At 52.2% G+C, this 17,356-nt stretch overlaps 1 protein-coding gene across 4 annotated transcripts in view; it reads left to right on the top strand.

Moving 5' to 3' along the window:
- PRKCE (protein kinase C epsilon) overlaps nt 1-17,356 on the top strand; it is a 505,242-nt gene that overhangs the window by 464,479 nt on the left and 23,407 nt on the right. For all 4 annotated transcript variants that reach the window (XM_089324376.1, XM_089324379.1, NM_001082274.1 and 1 more), the window contains 3 exon segments: nt 9,159-9,297; nt 14,253-14,441; nt 15,053-15,199. In XM_089324376.1, coding sequence (XP_089180502.1) covers nt 9,159-9,297; nt 14,253-14,441; nt 15,053-15,199 — 475 coding nt within the window.

Raw genomic sequence — 17,356 nt, 5'->3', positions numbered from 1 at the left:
TGGGACGACACGGTGCTGGCTGGACTTTGAGCTGAAAATTCTTGGGCCCAAAAAAGGCGAGACCAGCAGCTGTGGCCTTCTAAGGGCAGTGATGATGCACTGTTTGTCTTTCTGACGTGGAACTCACCATCCCAAGTGCTCTGGATGTCTGTCCATCCGTCCCTTTGGACCCTGGACCCCTCCCGTGAGGTCCTGACGATTGTGTCTTCTTTCTCTTCAATTCTTAGCACCAAAACAGGCTCTGAGTAAATATTGTAGAATGATTACTTAGTAGAGCCGAGAAGACAATACTTGTATTCCCAGTTGCAATGATGCCATTAACTAGACGGTCATGAACGGGACTTATGGGAGGCCCTGCCCAGCATTTCATTCTGACAGCCAGTGAACACTGAGTACCAGGCACTTTGCAGGGCCCTGGGGACCATGCTGTGAACATGGAGACGCTGCCCTTGTTCTCATGGAGTTCATGTGAGGGAAACCAATAATAGCCAAGGGAATAAATGAGCAAAATAATGGACATTGTGAACACTGCTCTGAAGGAAGTGACCAAGGCGCTGGGGCTGAGATTAAAGGGTTGGGGCAGGCAATGGTGGGGCTGCTTTGGGTAGGGTGGCCTGGAAAGGCATCTTTGAGAAGGCAGAAATGTCAATGGCTAGGAGTCTATTGTGTGTGCTTCTTTTTTTCTTTTTTTTTTTTTTAAGATTTATTTATATATTTGAAAGGCAGGCTTAGGGAGAGACAGAGAGAGAGAAAGATCTGTTTCACTCCCCAAATGGATGCAATGACTGGGACTGGGCTGGACCAGGCCAAAGCCAGGAGCCAGGAGTGGCAGGGGCCCAAGCATTTGGACCATCTTCCACTGCTTTTTCAGGTGCATTAACTTGGAGCTGGATCCAAAGTGCAGCAGCCTGGACTTGCACTGGCACTCACATAGGATGCCAGCATCGTAGGAGCAGCTTAACCCTCTGTTTCATGATGCCAGCCTCTTGGCCTTGATTTTAATAGTTTTCAATTAAAATTGTTTTCATAGACCTTTATGTTATCTGGAAATGTATGTTTAGGCCATCTGATTGCCTGTGGCCACATTCCATGAATTCACCTCCTCTCTGATGTCTTCAAGCATTTCAACAACAGATGGCATCAGGCCTTGTGAGCAGGGATTTTGGACACCCTGCCCTTGTGGAGTGGTCCTTTGTGAAAGACACTCATGGTGGAGCCAGCACCGGGACTTCAGGACAGGAGACAGGAGGCATCTGAAGACCCCCGGGCTTCCAATCTGAACTGTGAGAGGCTGTGGTTGAGAGGTGAAGCTGGAGGGCCAGGCTGAAGGAGACCACAAAGGATGTCTCGTGCCATGCTAGGCACCATGTCCCTGGGGTGCCACGGAAGAATGTGAGTGGGAGGAGAGCATTGTCTGGCTCCTGTGTTGTCTAAGAAGACACGCTGGCCAAGGCTTACTCCTTGTTTGGTGTGCCACAGCCAGGATTGCAAGTGCAAGCTCATGGGCTCCAAGTACCCCCACTCTCCAAGATCTTAGATTGGAAGTGTCCTCGGGGGTTGATTCATCTGGCCATCTTCTCTCACGGTTGAGGGTGAAGAAAAGCAGCCATTTCCCTGGCTCCAAGTTGGCCACATCCTTGGCTCTGGCTGATTCACTGAACCCTAGTGAAGAGCAGGTTGATTTGGCGGCCTGGAGAGTGATGGAGGATTCGGTTTGAGTGTCATGATCGTCCCGTGCTGGGGACACAATCAATGCCTGGATCCTATCAGCAGGATCAGGATCTATCCAGCAATATTAAGATAAGATTGTGCCTTTATTACTGGATTTCTTAAAAAAAGTAATCGGACACTCATGCGATCAGATAAGTTATTCTGCAGTAATTCCAAGTCTTAATGCCCAGGTACAGCCGCAGGCTGTTTATTTTGGCCGTCACCCAGGATGCTGTTTGACTGCTGCAGTTTCCAGCTGTGGCTGCAGCGGCTGAGAGCGTGCACCCTCCAGACAAGGGGCCCTCTGCCCGGCCAGCAGAGCCTCGCTAGCTTATCAGTCCCATCTCCTAAGCGTGCAGAGACTCAGAAACAAACCACCATCGCCCCGGCGGCAGCAGCTGTGTCTTGCAGCCCACGGAAGAGCAGGAGTGTGCACGCGATTTTTCATTTTCTTCTCGAGAAACGTCAGCAAGTGGTTGCGAGCAAAGAAGTGAGGTCAGCCAGGACCAGCTCTCACTCCCCCATTGCCTGGGTGTCCCGGGCCAGATGAATAACCCCTCACAGCTTTTCTCCCTCCAGAAAAGGGGACGACAGTCCCACCAGATTCATAGAGCATTTGTGGGGATTAAAGGAAACATTGAATATCAGAGACTTTACACTGAGTCCAGCTCACAAAAGCATTTGGAGATTTTTTTTAAAGTTTTTTTATAGTTATTATTTGAAGTTTTTTTATAGTTATTATTTTCTTCCTAAATGATTGAATGTTCCTATGAGAAGACTTGGAAGAGATTTCCCTTGCAGGCTGGCCCGGGATAGAGTCTTGCCATAGACCCTCAGGTATCAGCACTGTGGTGGGCAATTTGAAGGTCACTCCTGTTGACTCTGGAACCAAGGAGGCCTTTGGTTTTGAGGCACAGGTGATGGGTTGGCCTCCCCGTTTGACCTCAGGTGGCCTCTGAGATGGGAGGTGTTGGCTGCCACCACAGAGAATGCTGGGAGAGGAGGGTGCTGCCCGCATCACACAGGGCATCATGGCTGCCTCCTGAGCATGTTACACTGACAGAGGTGTGTGGTAACATCTGCCAGGAGAGCTTCTCTTCCCATCTGATTAACCGCAGTCATTCACGCTGTTTGTTCAAAAAACAAGCAGAGTTTCTTCATGACTCCCCCCCCCGGGGCCTAACTCTGTTAACCCAAATCCTTGGCGTCCTCATCTCTTATCTTCACGTACATGGCCCTAGGCCCTGAGCTCTGAGGGCGTTACAAGCTGAGTGCTGGGCGGTGGGTACAGAGGCAGCAGGGTCTCTTGGGGACAGTTTTCAAGTCAAGAGGGTATATGTATTTCCCCCATTCTTTCTGATATGTTACGGGGGCCTTGCATGCCAATCCTTTGCTAAAAGTCGTGTGGCTCACCAAGGTAGAACTTTCTGGCCCTTGGAATCTACCACCACATTGGGAAAGTCCCAGTGGGAAAGGGTGAATTCAGATGAGACAGCTGAGCAGCACATAGGGGCCAAGAGGATTCCACAGAGGCCCAAGTGCAGGTCCCAGGCCGCCTCACCGGCCTCTGCCTAACCAGGCTGCTCCCCACTCCCACCCAGCCCCGAGTCTTGGGATTGAGATATCTACCACCCAGAGCAGTTGTGGGGAGTGAGGGTGACCCTGTTTGTGGCCCCAGGTTGGAGATCTGGGGTCCTGAGGGCTGTGCTAAATGTCTGGAAGCTGTCGCCCTGGTCCTGGTTACGCACACCTGTGCAGCTCCACCCTGTCCCTACCTATGCCCTCATCCTTGCTTTCTTCCCTCAGGAACTTCGTGTCCCTGTACACCGTGTCATTTCCCAGTCCCCCAGGGAAAGGAATCCATGATTTCCTCACTGGGCTGCAAGAAGTTACAGTGTCTGTGTGTCTATCTCTCATCATCTCATCATTTGTCGGTCTCTCCCATACTTTAAAGTTGCACATGCTTCATAGTTTGCATTCCACAGGAGCTATCTCAGTGACTTGGACATAATAAGAACTCATACGCATTTTTTCAAAAATAAACGAGCTGTTAGGAATTCAGGGACTTGTCCCAGCAGGGGATATGTATTTTAAGAAGTGATAGCCAGAGACTCCTGGAGAAGACAGAGAATTTCTGGGGGCGCTGCCATGTATCAGGCACATCATGTGAGATCAAGGCTGTCTTCTCCCCATGGAACAGATAAGAAGACTGAGTCTCGAGGATACTTTTGGTGGAGCCAGATGTCATCCAGTTAGCAAGTGGCAGAGTTAGCATGCAGATTCAGAACTACTTCATTTCCTTTCTGCATGAGAGAGAGAGAGAGGGTGGGGGACCCCAGATCACAACAACTAGGCACTGGCAACTCGTGACTTGTAAACCACTTTACAAAGAACCAGATGCAAACACAGCTGCTCCTGGGAGGCAGTGCTTAAAAGTCAAAATATGCATCTCAGATTATTCTAGACACACTGCTTGAGACAGCAACAGCCGGCTCACTGTCACTGCCTTGGCTAAAAACCCAACTGGACCTCCCACAGGTCTCGTGCGGCAGACACTGCACTGCTGAGACGCAGGCTTCTTCAGACCCTCATTCTCCCTCCGTGTGGACCACTTCCTCCCCCACTTCACAGAAAACTCATTTCAGGGGTCTTGGTCTGTACCCGCGAGGCCGCCTCCCTGTCCCCACTCCCACAGTTGGCCTTAGAAGTCAAACATTTTCGTTTCCCCTGAAACTACTCGGTCTTCTTTTTTGCCCCTCACATAGAATGCTTTTAAGTGTATTGTTTGGGGCATTTCCTTTCTGAATGCCCTTTGATTTTCTGGAAGAGATCTGCGCTCCTACCCAGGCGAGCCTTGGTTTTACCATCCAGCCTCTAACTCTGTCCATCCCTGTTGGTGGCCTCTGTGGGCTCCTGCTGGCCACAGAGCCTTCTTTTCCCAGCCTGGAGGAATCTGGGTCCATGCATGAAATAGAGACTTCCAATCCTTGTGTCTTCCATGCCTTAATTAAAAGGTGGTCACCAGCAGTCACCTGGGGTCAGCCCCATGCTGCCTCTTTACTGTTGTGGAGGTACAAGGGTCCCCAAGCAGGATTTAGTCCAAGCTCCTGTCTCAGCATAAGAGATGAAATTGAAGCAGAGACTTGCTGACACAACTGGAGAAGGGTACTAACAGCATCTAACACATAGAGACCGGGGATGACACCACACATGAAATGCACAGGACAGCCCCCTTCGACCCTCCAATACACCACACACATGCACAGGGCGGGGCAGTTATCCCGCTGCCCCAATGTGTCAGGGTTGAGAAACCACACGCTGGAAAGGCCTGCTTTTCTCCTCCCATATCCTATTTGGCCCTCTGGCACATGATGGAGGAAGCTGGTTCCATGGAAGTCTTTGGGCTGGTGGAGAACACAGTGAGATAGCCATCAATGCAGGTGCAAGTGACAAGGCCGAGGATAGGGGAAGTGACAGATGTGGCCATCCTGAGGTCAGAGCAGTCGGATGCTTAGGGTCCCGGAGATTCCGTGTCATTGTTCTGGAGGTGCCACTCGCCACTGTCTGAGAGAAGTGAGCGAGAAGCAAGAAGTCTGAGAAGGAGATAATGTGGAAAATCCAGAGAATCATCTGGAAAACTCTTTGCTGTCAATCAAGAGACTCAGTAGAGTGACAAGGTACAGAATGACAAGCAGAAACCAATAGCTGGCATGCACGAGGGCACTTCAAAAAGTTCGTGGAAAATGGCATTAAGTTGATTCTGGCTCAAAAAAGTTGAAATCCACGCATAGCTTTTTCATCATATGCATTTTCCCTGAACTTTGTGAAGCCACCTCAGGCATATGCAACCAGATAGATCTCATGGGAGAAAGGACCTCATTTACAGAAGGAATTTAAACTATAAAATAATAGCATGGATTATCTAGAAGAGGATTCAGTCACAACTCATCCCTAAACTCTAAACAACAGTGCTTTAAATAAGATCTAAGTTTCTGTCTTTTTCATCTGAAAGTTACCTGGGGGTGGGTGGTGCCGTGAGGGTTCCTAGGGGTTGATTCTTATCTTTCGGGTGGAAGGTAGCTATTAGGACTCCAGGCATTATATCCTTATCCAGGCAACAGGTAGAGGAAGGCAAGCCAAGGAAGAGAAAGGCTGTGCCTTCCACACTAGGATCGGCTAAAAGTCAATCACTTAAGCATATGCAGCCCCAAGGCAGATTTTCATTCCAGTTTATAGCAGCGAGGCAATGTGTGTGTGGTTGGAAAAGAAAAAAATAATGCTTACTGAGAAAGAAAGTGAAAATGAATATAGGAACAAACAGCAGTGTGCCATAAAGTAAAACTAGAAGTGTTCAAATATATGTGAGAAGACCTTAAAACATCTCTAAAGGAGACAGATAAGACTTGAGAAAGCAGAAAGACAAACAACATTATTGGGTAGGAACACTCAACATTGTAAAAATATCAGTCCTTCCCAAGTTAATTTATAACTTTGAGCATTTTTCCAATAAAAATATCACCAGAATTTTTTTTTAGCTAAACAAATAATTCTAAAGTTCATATGCAAAGATACATAAGCAAGAATAGGCAGGAAATTTTGAAAAAGAATATGGGCCAACACTCCTGGGTCTAAGGACAGATTATAAACCTGCAATAATTAAATGAGTGTAGTTAAAAAAATTATAGAATAGAGAGTACAGAAATACCCAAGTGCTTATGGAGATTCAGTGCCCTTATTTGATAAAGGCGGCATTTCAGTCAGTGGGGGAAAGATGATCCATGGGACAACCCCGGGGCTATCCAGAAACAAGCAAAGTCAGACAGAAACCTCACCTCTTTCATTAGAACAGATTCTAAATGCATCAGAGACTTCATGTTTATACAATGAAAGCATAAAAGTACTTGGAGTGATCTTAGGCAAATGCTTTTACAATTTTGAAATGAATAGAGCCTTTTCAATGAAGATATAAAATGTACCTCCCCCCAAAAAAAACCCACAAAACATCAGTTCAGCTACATAAAAATTAATAGCAACATGACAAAACCACCATAACCAGTGTCAAAAGCCCAGCACTACTGGGGAAAGTATCTGCTCTTCTTATCCCACATAAATCAGTTTCCTAATATGTAAAGAGCTCCTACAAATCAACAACACAACAATAAAAATGAGAAGCTATCTTTTTTTAAAAAAAGTACATATGCCTTTTAAATATAGGGGGAAGGTGCTCAAACTTATAGAAAAACTGAACAATATAGTGAGGCACTGTTCTTTCCCCAATCAGACTACCAAAACTTGATAACATACCATGTCGGCAAGAATATGCAGAAGCAAACACTGTCATAAATTGCTGATGGAAGTGTAAATTGTTCAACCCCTAAGGCAGGTTGACAGCCTCCACCAAAAATTCACATTCTTAGAGTATCTGATTCAGAAATGTTTCTTGGAAATGTGCACAGTTACCATGATGCACGTGCACAATGCCTCAGTGCACGGGTGTTCCCAGAGGCACTGTCCATGATTGTATAATATGGGCAGCATCCTAATGTCCCCCAGGAAACGTGGTGGAGTTTTATACAGCCATAAACAAGTATCAGGAGGGTTTTGATGTGCCAAGACAGAAAAATTTGAGTGTGGATCAAGGGGAGAGGGAAGGCCTCAAAGAGGGAAAATAATCATCCACTCACATTCTCTTACGTGTGTTCAAGGGGCTACACGAGGAAGGAGGTGTTGCAGCCTTGACAGAGTGCTGGTGCTGTCGTCAGCTGGGCCACGCGGGTCTTGGCAAGGCACCTTGGTTACCGGGGCCTGAAGGGTGTTTGAGTCAGCTGCCCCCACACCTCAGCCTCGTGATGCTGCACCCATTGGCAGGTGGGCAGGCCGGGTGCCCAGCTTCCTGAGTTTCTGCGTGAAGGCAGTGAATGCTGCCATATTGAACACGCTCTGCCCTCACACACAGCGTCTCATTAGCCCTCCGAGGAGGGCTGTGTCATCCCAGTTTGGCAGAGAAGACAAGGTGACTTTACCAGGGCCGAGCCACAGTGGTGATGAGAATCCAAGCCTTGTCTCCCTGCTCCCCCGCCCCAGCCGGAGCTGCACCGCTCAGCCGTGTTGGGCTCACTGCCCTCTCTATAGCTTGTGAGCGTTTGCTGAGGACAGCACATTTCACGTGCTTGCTCTTCTCTCAAGGAGCCCCAGCTGTAAGCGGAAACAGGGTCATGGATATGAGGCAGGCGGGTCCGAAAGTGCTTCCTGCCTCACCTTTGCACCCAGGCCTGGGTCCCTGGTGATGACTGGAGTTCAAGTGCACACGCCAGCAAGCTTGTGAGCACAGCCCCTCCTGCTCTCTGTGTGCAGTGGAGTGGGCCTTCTTTGCAAGACCTCTCAGCCCAGAGCAGCTGCCGAGGAGGCCCAGCGCGGGGCACTCCATCTAAACAGCCTAAGTTCTTCTATGGGGCCAGGCTTGAGGGCTCCGTGCTTGGTGACTCTTACCTGGAACCCCGTTAGACAGAACTGTGTGATTCCTGGGCACAAGAGAGCTGAGCTGGTTGAGGCCAGCCCAACGGCTCAGCCGTGACTTGCTGCACATGACCAGACTGTGGCCAGTGTCTGCCTTCCTACCCTCAGGCGCTTCCCCGCCACTCAGCCTGCCTGCGCCTACAAGTCTGGTCTTGCCGATGCTGCAGGCTCGTGCGGGCAGGGCTGCCATTGCTCTCATCACGAATGCCCAGCCCCTCTCCCTGGCATTCTAGTGTCTCCCAAGTTGGTTTCAGCACACCTGGCTTGCCTTCTCTTTACGGGGGCTCACGGCTCCAGCCTCCTCACTACCTTGTACATCAGCTGTGCTGCCTTGCCCTTTTTCCTACCCTCTCCCTTCATGAGCCACCCAAATCTTACCTTCTGCCCACACTTCCCTTGAAGGTCACTGTCTCCTGGAAGCACTCAGCACCTGCACCAGCTTGCTGGGGAACACAGCAGCTTGCACAATCATGCAGTCATGCCCCATAAGGTAGCACCTCGTTTCCAGGTGGTTTTGTCCAATGCACTGCTGATACTAAGGGTCGGCCTGGTCCTCCCAGAAGATCCCAGGGCTAACTCAGAGGATGGTAGGTAAGCTGCTGCTTTCTCTCACAGCAGGGTTTAAAATAGGGATTTCAGCACATAGCAGGGTCTTGGTGCATTGCAATTTTAATCTATGAAACCACAGCAGTCTGGATATATTCTTGGGCTCAACAGAATCTCCTCCCTCCAACTGAGGGGAGCAGAGGCACCTTGGAGGTTGAGCATCACAAGAGAGAACCCCTGGTCTAAGACTGGTTTGGGGCAGGTCAAGCCTCCTCCAGGACTCCTGTCTCTGGAGCATTCCCTGGGGTGAGCACGACTGTTCAGTGCGAGAAGACCATACTGGGGAGAGTGAAGCGTTCACCATGTGGCCCTGGGCTGTCTTTCAGGGATTTGAAACTGGACAACATCCTTCTGGATGCTGAAGGGCACTGCAAGCTGGCCGACTTCGGGATGTGCAAGGAAGGGATTCTCAATGGCGTGACCACCACCACCTTCTGTGGCACCCCTGACTACATAGCTCCAGAGGTAAGACCCTAGGGCACAGGACCCTGCCTACCGATGCCAGCACTGGGGCAGGGGTCCAGCCCCCTGCACCAGGGATATCGAGGGGTTCTGGGAGAAGGCTCTGGAACACCAGGATTGAACCCAGGGAGGAGGAAGAATGGGGAAGGCAGATGGCCTGCTGATTCTCCATGAGGAAGTCGCAGCAATGGGGGAGAGCATAGATGAACTGAGAGTAACAGGTACTCCCCAGATTTTGGACAGTGTCCCATCCTAGACCGGAGCAACCAATAAAACTGGGACCAAGAGAGATCTGTTGATGTTTATCGTCACTTCTACTTTTTGATAGTCAGACTAAAGGCAGGGATCAGCTTGATCGGTTGTAATGTGCCTATGGTGTAGCCAGCAAGGGTTGGCCATGTCCAGTGTAGGGGCGATTCTATACAGTGGGCACTCAGGAAGGAACAGGGAGTGGGAATGACTATGCCTGATCATAAGCAAGGATCAGAGATGTTCATCGTGAGCCTTGCGAAGGGGCTGCCTTGGGAACATTGTTTGGATGTTTTGCTCTTTGTCCAGTGTTTGTTTACCTTGCGTTCCTGAAGGTCAGTCTTGCTCAAACTGAGCAAGGTCAGATCACCTAGTGTGCTGTGCAGATTTAAGGCACTGGCCTTATCATAGATAACTAGCCAGCATGACTTTGACAACTATCCCTAACCCATTCAACCTTGCCCATTGGTGGACAGGTCTTAGCACATTCCAATTCCATTTCCTCTTAGTGGGCACTGTTTGAGCTCCTGCTAGACACAAAGCAATGGGGGATGAAGAACTGACTGACCTGGGTCTCTGTTTTGAAGGAACTTTCGCTTTACAGGGAGCGACGAGTAAACAAGTAAGCCAACAGAACACAGAGGTATTCAAAACAAGACAGTATCTGCAGGGATCAGGAAGAGCACATGATGAGGGAGTTGGGTTGTGCAGAATAAGGGCTGGGAGCGGCATTCCTGCAAACACCAGGGAGGTGTGGAACAGGGACAGAGCTGGGAGGCGGCCGGGTATCTCTGGGATCTGGCGCGTCTGGAGTCAGGGCACTTGCGTCTGACCTGGCTACTCCCAGAAACCAGCGCAAGTCAGATGTGCGTAGAACGGTTTGTTGAATGAGCAAATGAGAACTCGTGACATTCCAATGGGAGCAAAGGCCTGGAGATCGGCAACCTCTTGGCCCTTTTCTGAGTTCAGGGTAGGTAGGACAGAGTTTCTTACGAACGAGATCAGGACAAGGACGAAAGGATGTGGACTGAGTCCTGTTCCAGGATCTATGAACCCAGGAGCAGTTGCCGTGGGGGAGGGTTCTTGTTGGCCAGGGAGAAGACGGATGGGAAAGTAGAGGGAGGGCTAGCCAGCGGAGAGCCGCCTCGGAGGCTTCAGGGTTCAATGTTTCTGCTAGCAGGTTCCCTCTGCAAAAACCCCGGGGACTCAGCCTTCAGGGCAAAAGAAAGGAGCAGCCTCTCAATGGGCTCCATGGTTCTCCTCTTCCTGCTGCATTCCTTGTCATCAGATGCTCAGGTCCAGTCCCTTTGTGAGTCAGGGCCAGAGTGGAAGCATTGACAAGGCCCAGTGTGGTGGTTAAGGACCCCGCCCAAGACAAGTGTTCACTTTACACCGAGCGAAACTCCCACCCCACTTTCCTGAAAAGCAGTCCACCCACAAGACTCACAGTGGCCCACTGTGCTGTCTATAAAGAGGCACAGACGCTCGTCCTCCACTCGCAGCCTCCGTGGCCACCGTGCGGGTTCACCCCTGCACTGGAAATGGCACATGGTCCCTCACCTTACTGCGGGCAAGTTGCAGCTGAGAAACGTACCGCTGCCTTTATCAAGGTCTGCTGGGCAAATTCCATGAAATGATGCCTCTAAAGCACTCAGCGCCTGGCCTGTAGCAAGCGCTGGCGAAACGGTGGCTCCGTCCCTGCCACCGGTGTTGGCTTGTGTAATGAGACGGGGACAGCACCGGCCTGAGAGCCGAGAGCTGAGCCCGGCATGAGCATGCATGCCCCCATGTGGCCTTGATGAAGTCACCGAATGTTCTGGAATCTCGGATTCCTCATCTTTCCCTGACTCCTGCCCTCTCCACTGCACCAGGATGTGGTGAGTACTCTAATGCGGTGAGGGCAGGGCCAAGCTTCAGAACCATAAGCCTGTCCTCAAACAGGAGAGGCGGACACGAAACTGGAGATGCTTGCGAGGCCTCGGCTCTGCTGTGGAGCTCGCCTCCCTTGGCTGACCCCCGTGGCACCCACTCCTTTCTCCACGCCCGGCCCCTGCCTTCCTGGGCAGCACCTGACTCCCTGAGGTTCAAGAACACGCCAGGTGCCCCCGGCAGCGGGCAAAGCCTTGCCCGACTCACCAGCTCCCTTGCTGGGAAGGTGACTCACTTGTTTTATGCAGGGAAACAAGCCTGCAAGGAATTTTACAACAGATGCCACCTCGAACCAAAAGGCTGGGGAAGGGGCCTGGGGCAGTGCAGGCCTGTGGTTGCCACGGGGCAATCCAGTCTGAGCACACAGGCTACCTGGGGTCACCTTCTCACCACACCACAGGGGCACAGAACCTAGCTGTCCCAACCCCCTCAGGCTAGAGGGTGGCCACCTTAGCTCCCAGAGTCCGCTGAGTCCAGGTAAGAAGGGAGAACAGCCAGGAAGAGACACACCTGCCAGTCAGGTGTTGGAATGGGCTGGTCACCCTACGGGACTCAGAAGGCGGCTGGCACCCCCACCTAACAGCGTTTTATACACACGTTAGGGAAACAGTTGGCCATGAAAAAAATTAACAAAACTGTGGCAGTGTGTGGTAAAAGTGCCTGCAAATCTCAGAAACAGGCAGGGCTCAGAGGATGTGAGAGGACAGGAGAAAGGACTAGAGGAGTTCCAGAAACCTTCTGGAAGAGAAAGGTCATAACTGTGACATTGACAGACAGAAATCGGTGGTCCATGCTGAGCCAGCTGGGGTGCTGGGTCTTTGAGAGCAGAGGGAGAAGAGTCACTGACTCTGCAGGACAGTGGAGCCTGTAGCCCTGACCTCACAGAGTCCATGCATGAACCATCAATCTAGGAGACCAAAGGTTGTCACCAAGCAGAACACCAGCCCCACGTCATTTAGGGTTGGCCACATCTTCTCGCATTCCTTCAGACTCCAAATGCAGAGGTTTCCTAAACCATGGATGATTTTACTCTTTACAAAGACCTCTAGCTAAGTCTTGTTATCTAATCCTACCTAGCACTTCATGACCTCTAGGAGGATGGTCCGAGTAGACCACATAAGATCCTCTCTTCTCCTGCCACCTTGAAATCAGAGAAGCAAGCTGGAGCCCTTTCCTGGGCCTGGCAAGTGACCTGCCCAAGGCATCCTGTGAGCTGGCATGGGTCAGCACTGCCCTGGCTTTTGTATCCGTGGTCCTCAGTGGGTGGCCCCTTTTAGAACACGCGGTCTGGCCTTGCTTCCCCACTACCCTCTTCACTTTTTGGGATTCTTTCCAGAACTATGGACCTCATGCCGTGCAGTCTCCTGTCCTGGGCGGGGCAGTGCCTAATCCTGCTCTGACTGTCCCCAAGAGCCACCATTTACTTGCCCCCGGAGCCTGACAAGCATTGCTGACCTGCCCCCCCCCCCCACACTTAACGTATGTCATACTTTTTAAGTATAGCTGAAAATGCAAAGCTCTGTACAATTGGAAGATAGTCTTAAATCCAAGTTTTCTTTTATCAGATTTGGTCTTATGTCATTGACTCTCTACATATTTATACACACACACACATACACATGCAAGGGTGCTGTAAAAACATTGTGGAAAAAATGGAATTAAAAGATAAATTTGGTGGCCAGCGCCGCGGCTCACTAGGCTAATCCTCCGCCTAGCGGCGCCGGCACACCGGGTTCTAGTCCCGGTCGGGGCGCCGGATTCTGTCCCGGTTGCCCCTCTTCCAGGCCAGCTCTCTGCTCTGGCCAGGGAGTGCAGTGGAGGATGGCCCAGGTGCTTGGGCCCTGCACCCCATGGGAGACCAGGAGAAGCACCTGGCTCCTGGCTCCTGCCATCGGATCAGCGCGGTGCTCCAGCCGCAGTGTGCCAGCCGCGGCGGCCATTGGAGGGTGAACCAAAGGCAAAGGAAGACCTTTCTCTCTGTCTCTCTCTCTCACTGTCCACTCTGCCTGTCAAAAAAAAAAAAAAAAAAAATTGGGCCCCTGTTGTGGCACAATAGGTTAAGTCACCACCTGTGACACTGGCATCCCATGTAGGCTCCAGCTCGAGTCCTAGAGGCACCACTTTCAATCCAGCTCCCTGCTAATGCACCTGGGAAGGCAACAGAGGACGGTCCAAGTACTTGGGCCCCTGCACCCTCTTAGGAACCTGGACAGGGTTCCAGGCTCCTGGCTTCAGCCCTGCCCAGCCCTGGCCATTGCAGCCATTTGTGGGATGAACCAGTGGATGGAAGATCTCTTTCTCCCTCTATCTCTGTAACTCTGCCTTTTCATATCTGCTGTCACCCATGCCACAGGAAAATTAGGATGGGGCAGTTATTTGCTTTCCAAAGCTGCTTCAGCATCTGGATATCAGATAGAATTCTTCATGTGCATTGAAGTTCTGAATCAGTACTTAAAACACCTTTTAGTTTAACATGGTCCTAACCTCAAGTCGGGCACTTCCTGTGGTGCGCAAACGGAAAGAGCGGTGTATACCCTCTGGAATGACAGATGTCAATGCCAACCTGGACAGATGGCAGTTGGCACTCATCAGACTACCCCCCCAACTCACTTTCACCCACTCGCTGATTTAGACACACAGCCCTGTAATGGGGGGCTCTGCCCTGTGGGGGAACCAACTGAAAATGAGGAGGCCATCCTCCCACCTGGGGCATCTGTGGCCTGGGGGTGGCTAGAGTGGACCCCTGTGGTGGCGCCTTACACTGCCCATTCTCTATGCAGATCCTGCAGGAGCTGGAATATGGCCCATCAGTGGATTGGTGGGCCCTAGGGGTGTTAATGTACGAGATGATGGCTGGGCAGCCCCCGTTTGAGGCGGACAATGAGGACGACCTGTTTGAGTCCATCCTGCACGACGATGTGTTGTACCCCGTCTGGCTCAGCAAGGAGGCCGTCAGCATCCTGAAAGCTGTGAGTGGTCACTGCCCCTCCCTCGAGGCTCTGCTCCCCAGCTCCTCCCCCCGACATTCACCCCTACACACACACACACACTCATACTCACATGAGCACACACATACACACACACACACACCTTTCCTCCCTTGCTCACCCACCTCCGCCCCCTCCCCCCCAGGGATCGGAGGAGGTAAGGGCAGAGACCAGCACCTGCAGGCTCTCTGACCTGCCCAGTTAATGACCTTGTGTGCGCCACTTAAAAGTCAGAGAAAATAACAACAATACCTCATGGGGAGGCCCTGCACCCGCGTGGGAAACCTAGAACAAGCTCCTGGGTTTGGATCGGCGAAGCTCCAGCTGTTGCAACCATTTAGGGAGTGAACCAGTTAGATGGAAGAGCTTTGTCTCTGTCTCTTCTCTGTGTCACTCTGCCTCTCAAATAAGTAAATAAAATCTTTTTTTTTTAAAGAAAAAAGCAGAAGAAGAAAAAAAAGAAAACCTGTGTATAACACAAACGCGGGCGGGGTGGTGGTGCTGAGGATGAAGCCCCGGCGGCCGCCTCTCCGTGGCCGAGCGGCTCTGCCAGGCCGGTCGGTGACATCACCATGTTTTGTTCTGGTTCCCAGTTCATGACCAAGAACCCCCACAAGCGCCTGGGCTGTGTGGCGGCCCAGAACGGCGAGGACGCCATCAAACAGCACCCCTTCTTCAAGGAGATCGACTGGGTGCTGCTGGAGCAGAAAAAAATCAAACCACCATTTAAGCCGCGAATTGTAAGTGAAATGCTTGACTTCTACCCCGCGGGGCAGGCCCGGCTGCGCGCATGCGCCCAGCGTGGCGGGGGGGGGGGGGTGTCACGGGGACACGTGACCGCCACAGAGCCAGTGGTGGAGCTGGACAGGTGCAGCGGGGTGGGGCGCGACTCCCCAGGCTCTGGCTGTTAGAAAGATGGCGCCCGCCTAAAGCAGGACCAGAGAGGCCAAGGTTTGTAACCCCAGGAGAACATTTTTTATTCTGATTGAGCTGGATCGGGTCCTTGTTGGCCTAGTGGAGAAATCAGATTTGCTTGTAGATCAACGGGCTTGCTTTTTAAATGAGCCGAGTCTAGGTAAGCCTTTGAAGGAGGTAGTGGCGGCAGCGTGGTGTTTACACAGCCCAGCGTGGGAAGCTGGGTTCTGCTGGTGACTGGAGATGGAGCGCTCCTTGCTACCTATGGGGAGGGCTGCGGTGGCTTCGTGCCCTTTGTCGGCTCCTCTTCCGTGCTCTCCCACCTTTCTCCTGCTCTCAGCCTCCGTACGCGCCTCCTCCCAGGACCGAGGCCTGTCCTGATGCCAGTGGAGCTGAGGCATGGAACCTGGGGTAGGGAAGAGAACAGGGCTGCGGTGGGACAGGGATCCCCCCACTGCGGCCGCGGCCGAAGAGTGGTCTGCTGCTGGGAATGAGAGCCTGGAGGAGCCCCGCTCAGAGAGAAAGAGAGAGCAGGAGAACACCCCGCCTCGGCTGCATTGGAGCCCGAAGTGGCAGCCAAAGCCTCAGCCTGAGCTTGGGCGGCAGTGGGCAGGGCGGAGCCACTGCAATCTCTGTACACCTGTCTTGCCATAAAAACTAACAGCCGAGCCCCCCCTCCGCCTCCACGTAGAGAAGAAAAGCCTCGCGGTGCTTTGTGACTCATCAGAAGGGCCCCATCTACTCCAGGAGTGAGGTTTTGGGGGCGCCATTACTGATTATGCTGTGATTCTTAGAAACGTTCTGGGGTGGGGGTGGGGGCACGTTGACTGGTGGGCGTGGCCCAGGCCTCCGCCACGCTGGCGCCTGCGGAGCTGACCAGCTGTGAGTGAACTCAAGTACTTTGTCCTTGACATGCGTGGTGTGCACACTTGTGACAGGCTAAACTCTGCTCACCTTTCTCGACCATCCCTTGCACTCCCGCCCACCTCACAACTGTTGTGGGGACTCCAGGCCAAGCCTGTGCTGTGGATTCGGTGGATGGAGAGGGCTTGGAATGCAAGCTCCTTGGGCTGACCATTCCCCCTCACTGCTGGGCTGCTGGATGTGGGCGTTGCGGGGCCAGAGAGCCTCTGCACACGGTCTTCAAGGGCTCTATCCTGAGCGCCTGGTGCAGCATAGGGTGGAGGGCCCGGAGGTCTAGCAGCAGTGGAGGGCGCTAACTGCTCGGATCTGATTTTCATTTAGATTTGAGATAAATCATTCGGCCCAAAACACAATCAGAAGCAGAGCTAAGTACAGAATCGGTGCAAACAGCAGGCCGACGCAACAAAACTGCTTAAATGCGGGCTTGGGCAAGGCCGGTGCCGTGGCTCACTAGGCTAATCCTCCGCCTGCGGCACCGGCACCCTGGGTTCTAGTCGCGGTTGGGGCACCGGTTCTGTCCCGGTTGCTCCTCTTCCAGTCCAGCTCTGCTGTGGCCCGGGAAGGCAGTGGAGGATGGCCCAAGTGCTTGGGCCCTGCACCCGCATGGGAAACCAAGTGGAAGCACCTGGCTCCTGGCTTTGGATCGGTGCAGCGCGCCAGCCACAACGCGCCAGCCGTAGTGGCCACTTTGGGGGGGAGAGTGAACCAATGGAAAAGGAAGACCTTTCTCTCTGTCTCTCTCTCTCTCACTGTCTAACTCTGCCTGTCCAAAAAAAAAAAGAGGCTTGGTGGGAAATGACACCAAGGAGATTGTGCCCTGTGCAGCCGTGGGGGATGGGTTCTGCCTTGCGTGGCACACATAGGTGATGGAACGGTGATTGCCACAGGCCTTCCCCAAAGGGGGCTTTACCAAGCCCGGGTGAGGTGCAACACGGGGAAGAGGAAAAGAGAGAGGAGCAAGCGGAAGGGAGGACAGTCCATGACCTGCTCCTTAAAGCCACGCTCTTGCAGGCAGGGATGTAGGGGCCCTGGGAACCAGCAGGAGGAAGCCCTGCTCT

This window comes from Oryctolagus cuniculus, chromosome 2 (assembly GCF_051225735.1).
Source record: "Oryctolagus cuniculus isolate XC-2025 breed Fujian yellow rabbit chromosome 2, ASM5122573v1, whole genome shotgun sequence".
Classification (NCBI taxonomy): domain Eukaryota; kingdom Metazoa; phylum Chordata; class Mammalia; order Lagomorpha; family Leporidae; genus Oryctolagus; species Oryctolagus cuniculus.
The sequence above is the reverse complement of the archived record's forward strand: the minus strand, read 5'-3'. Positions and strand labels throughout refer to the sequence as shown.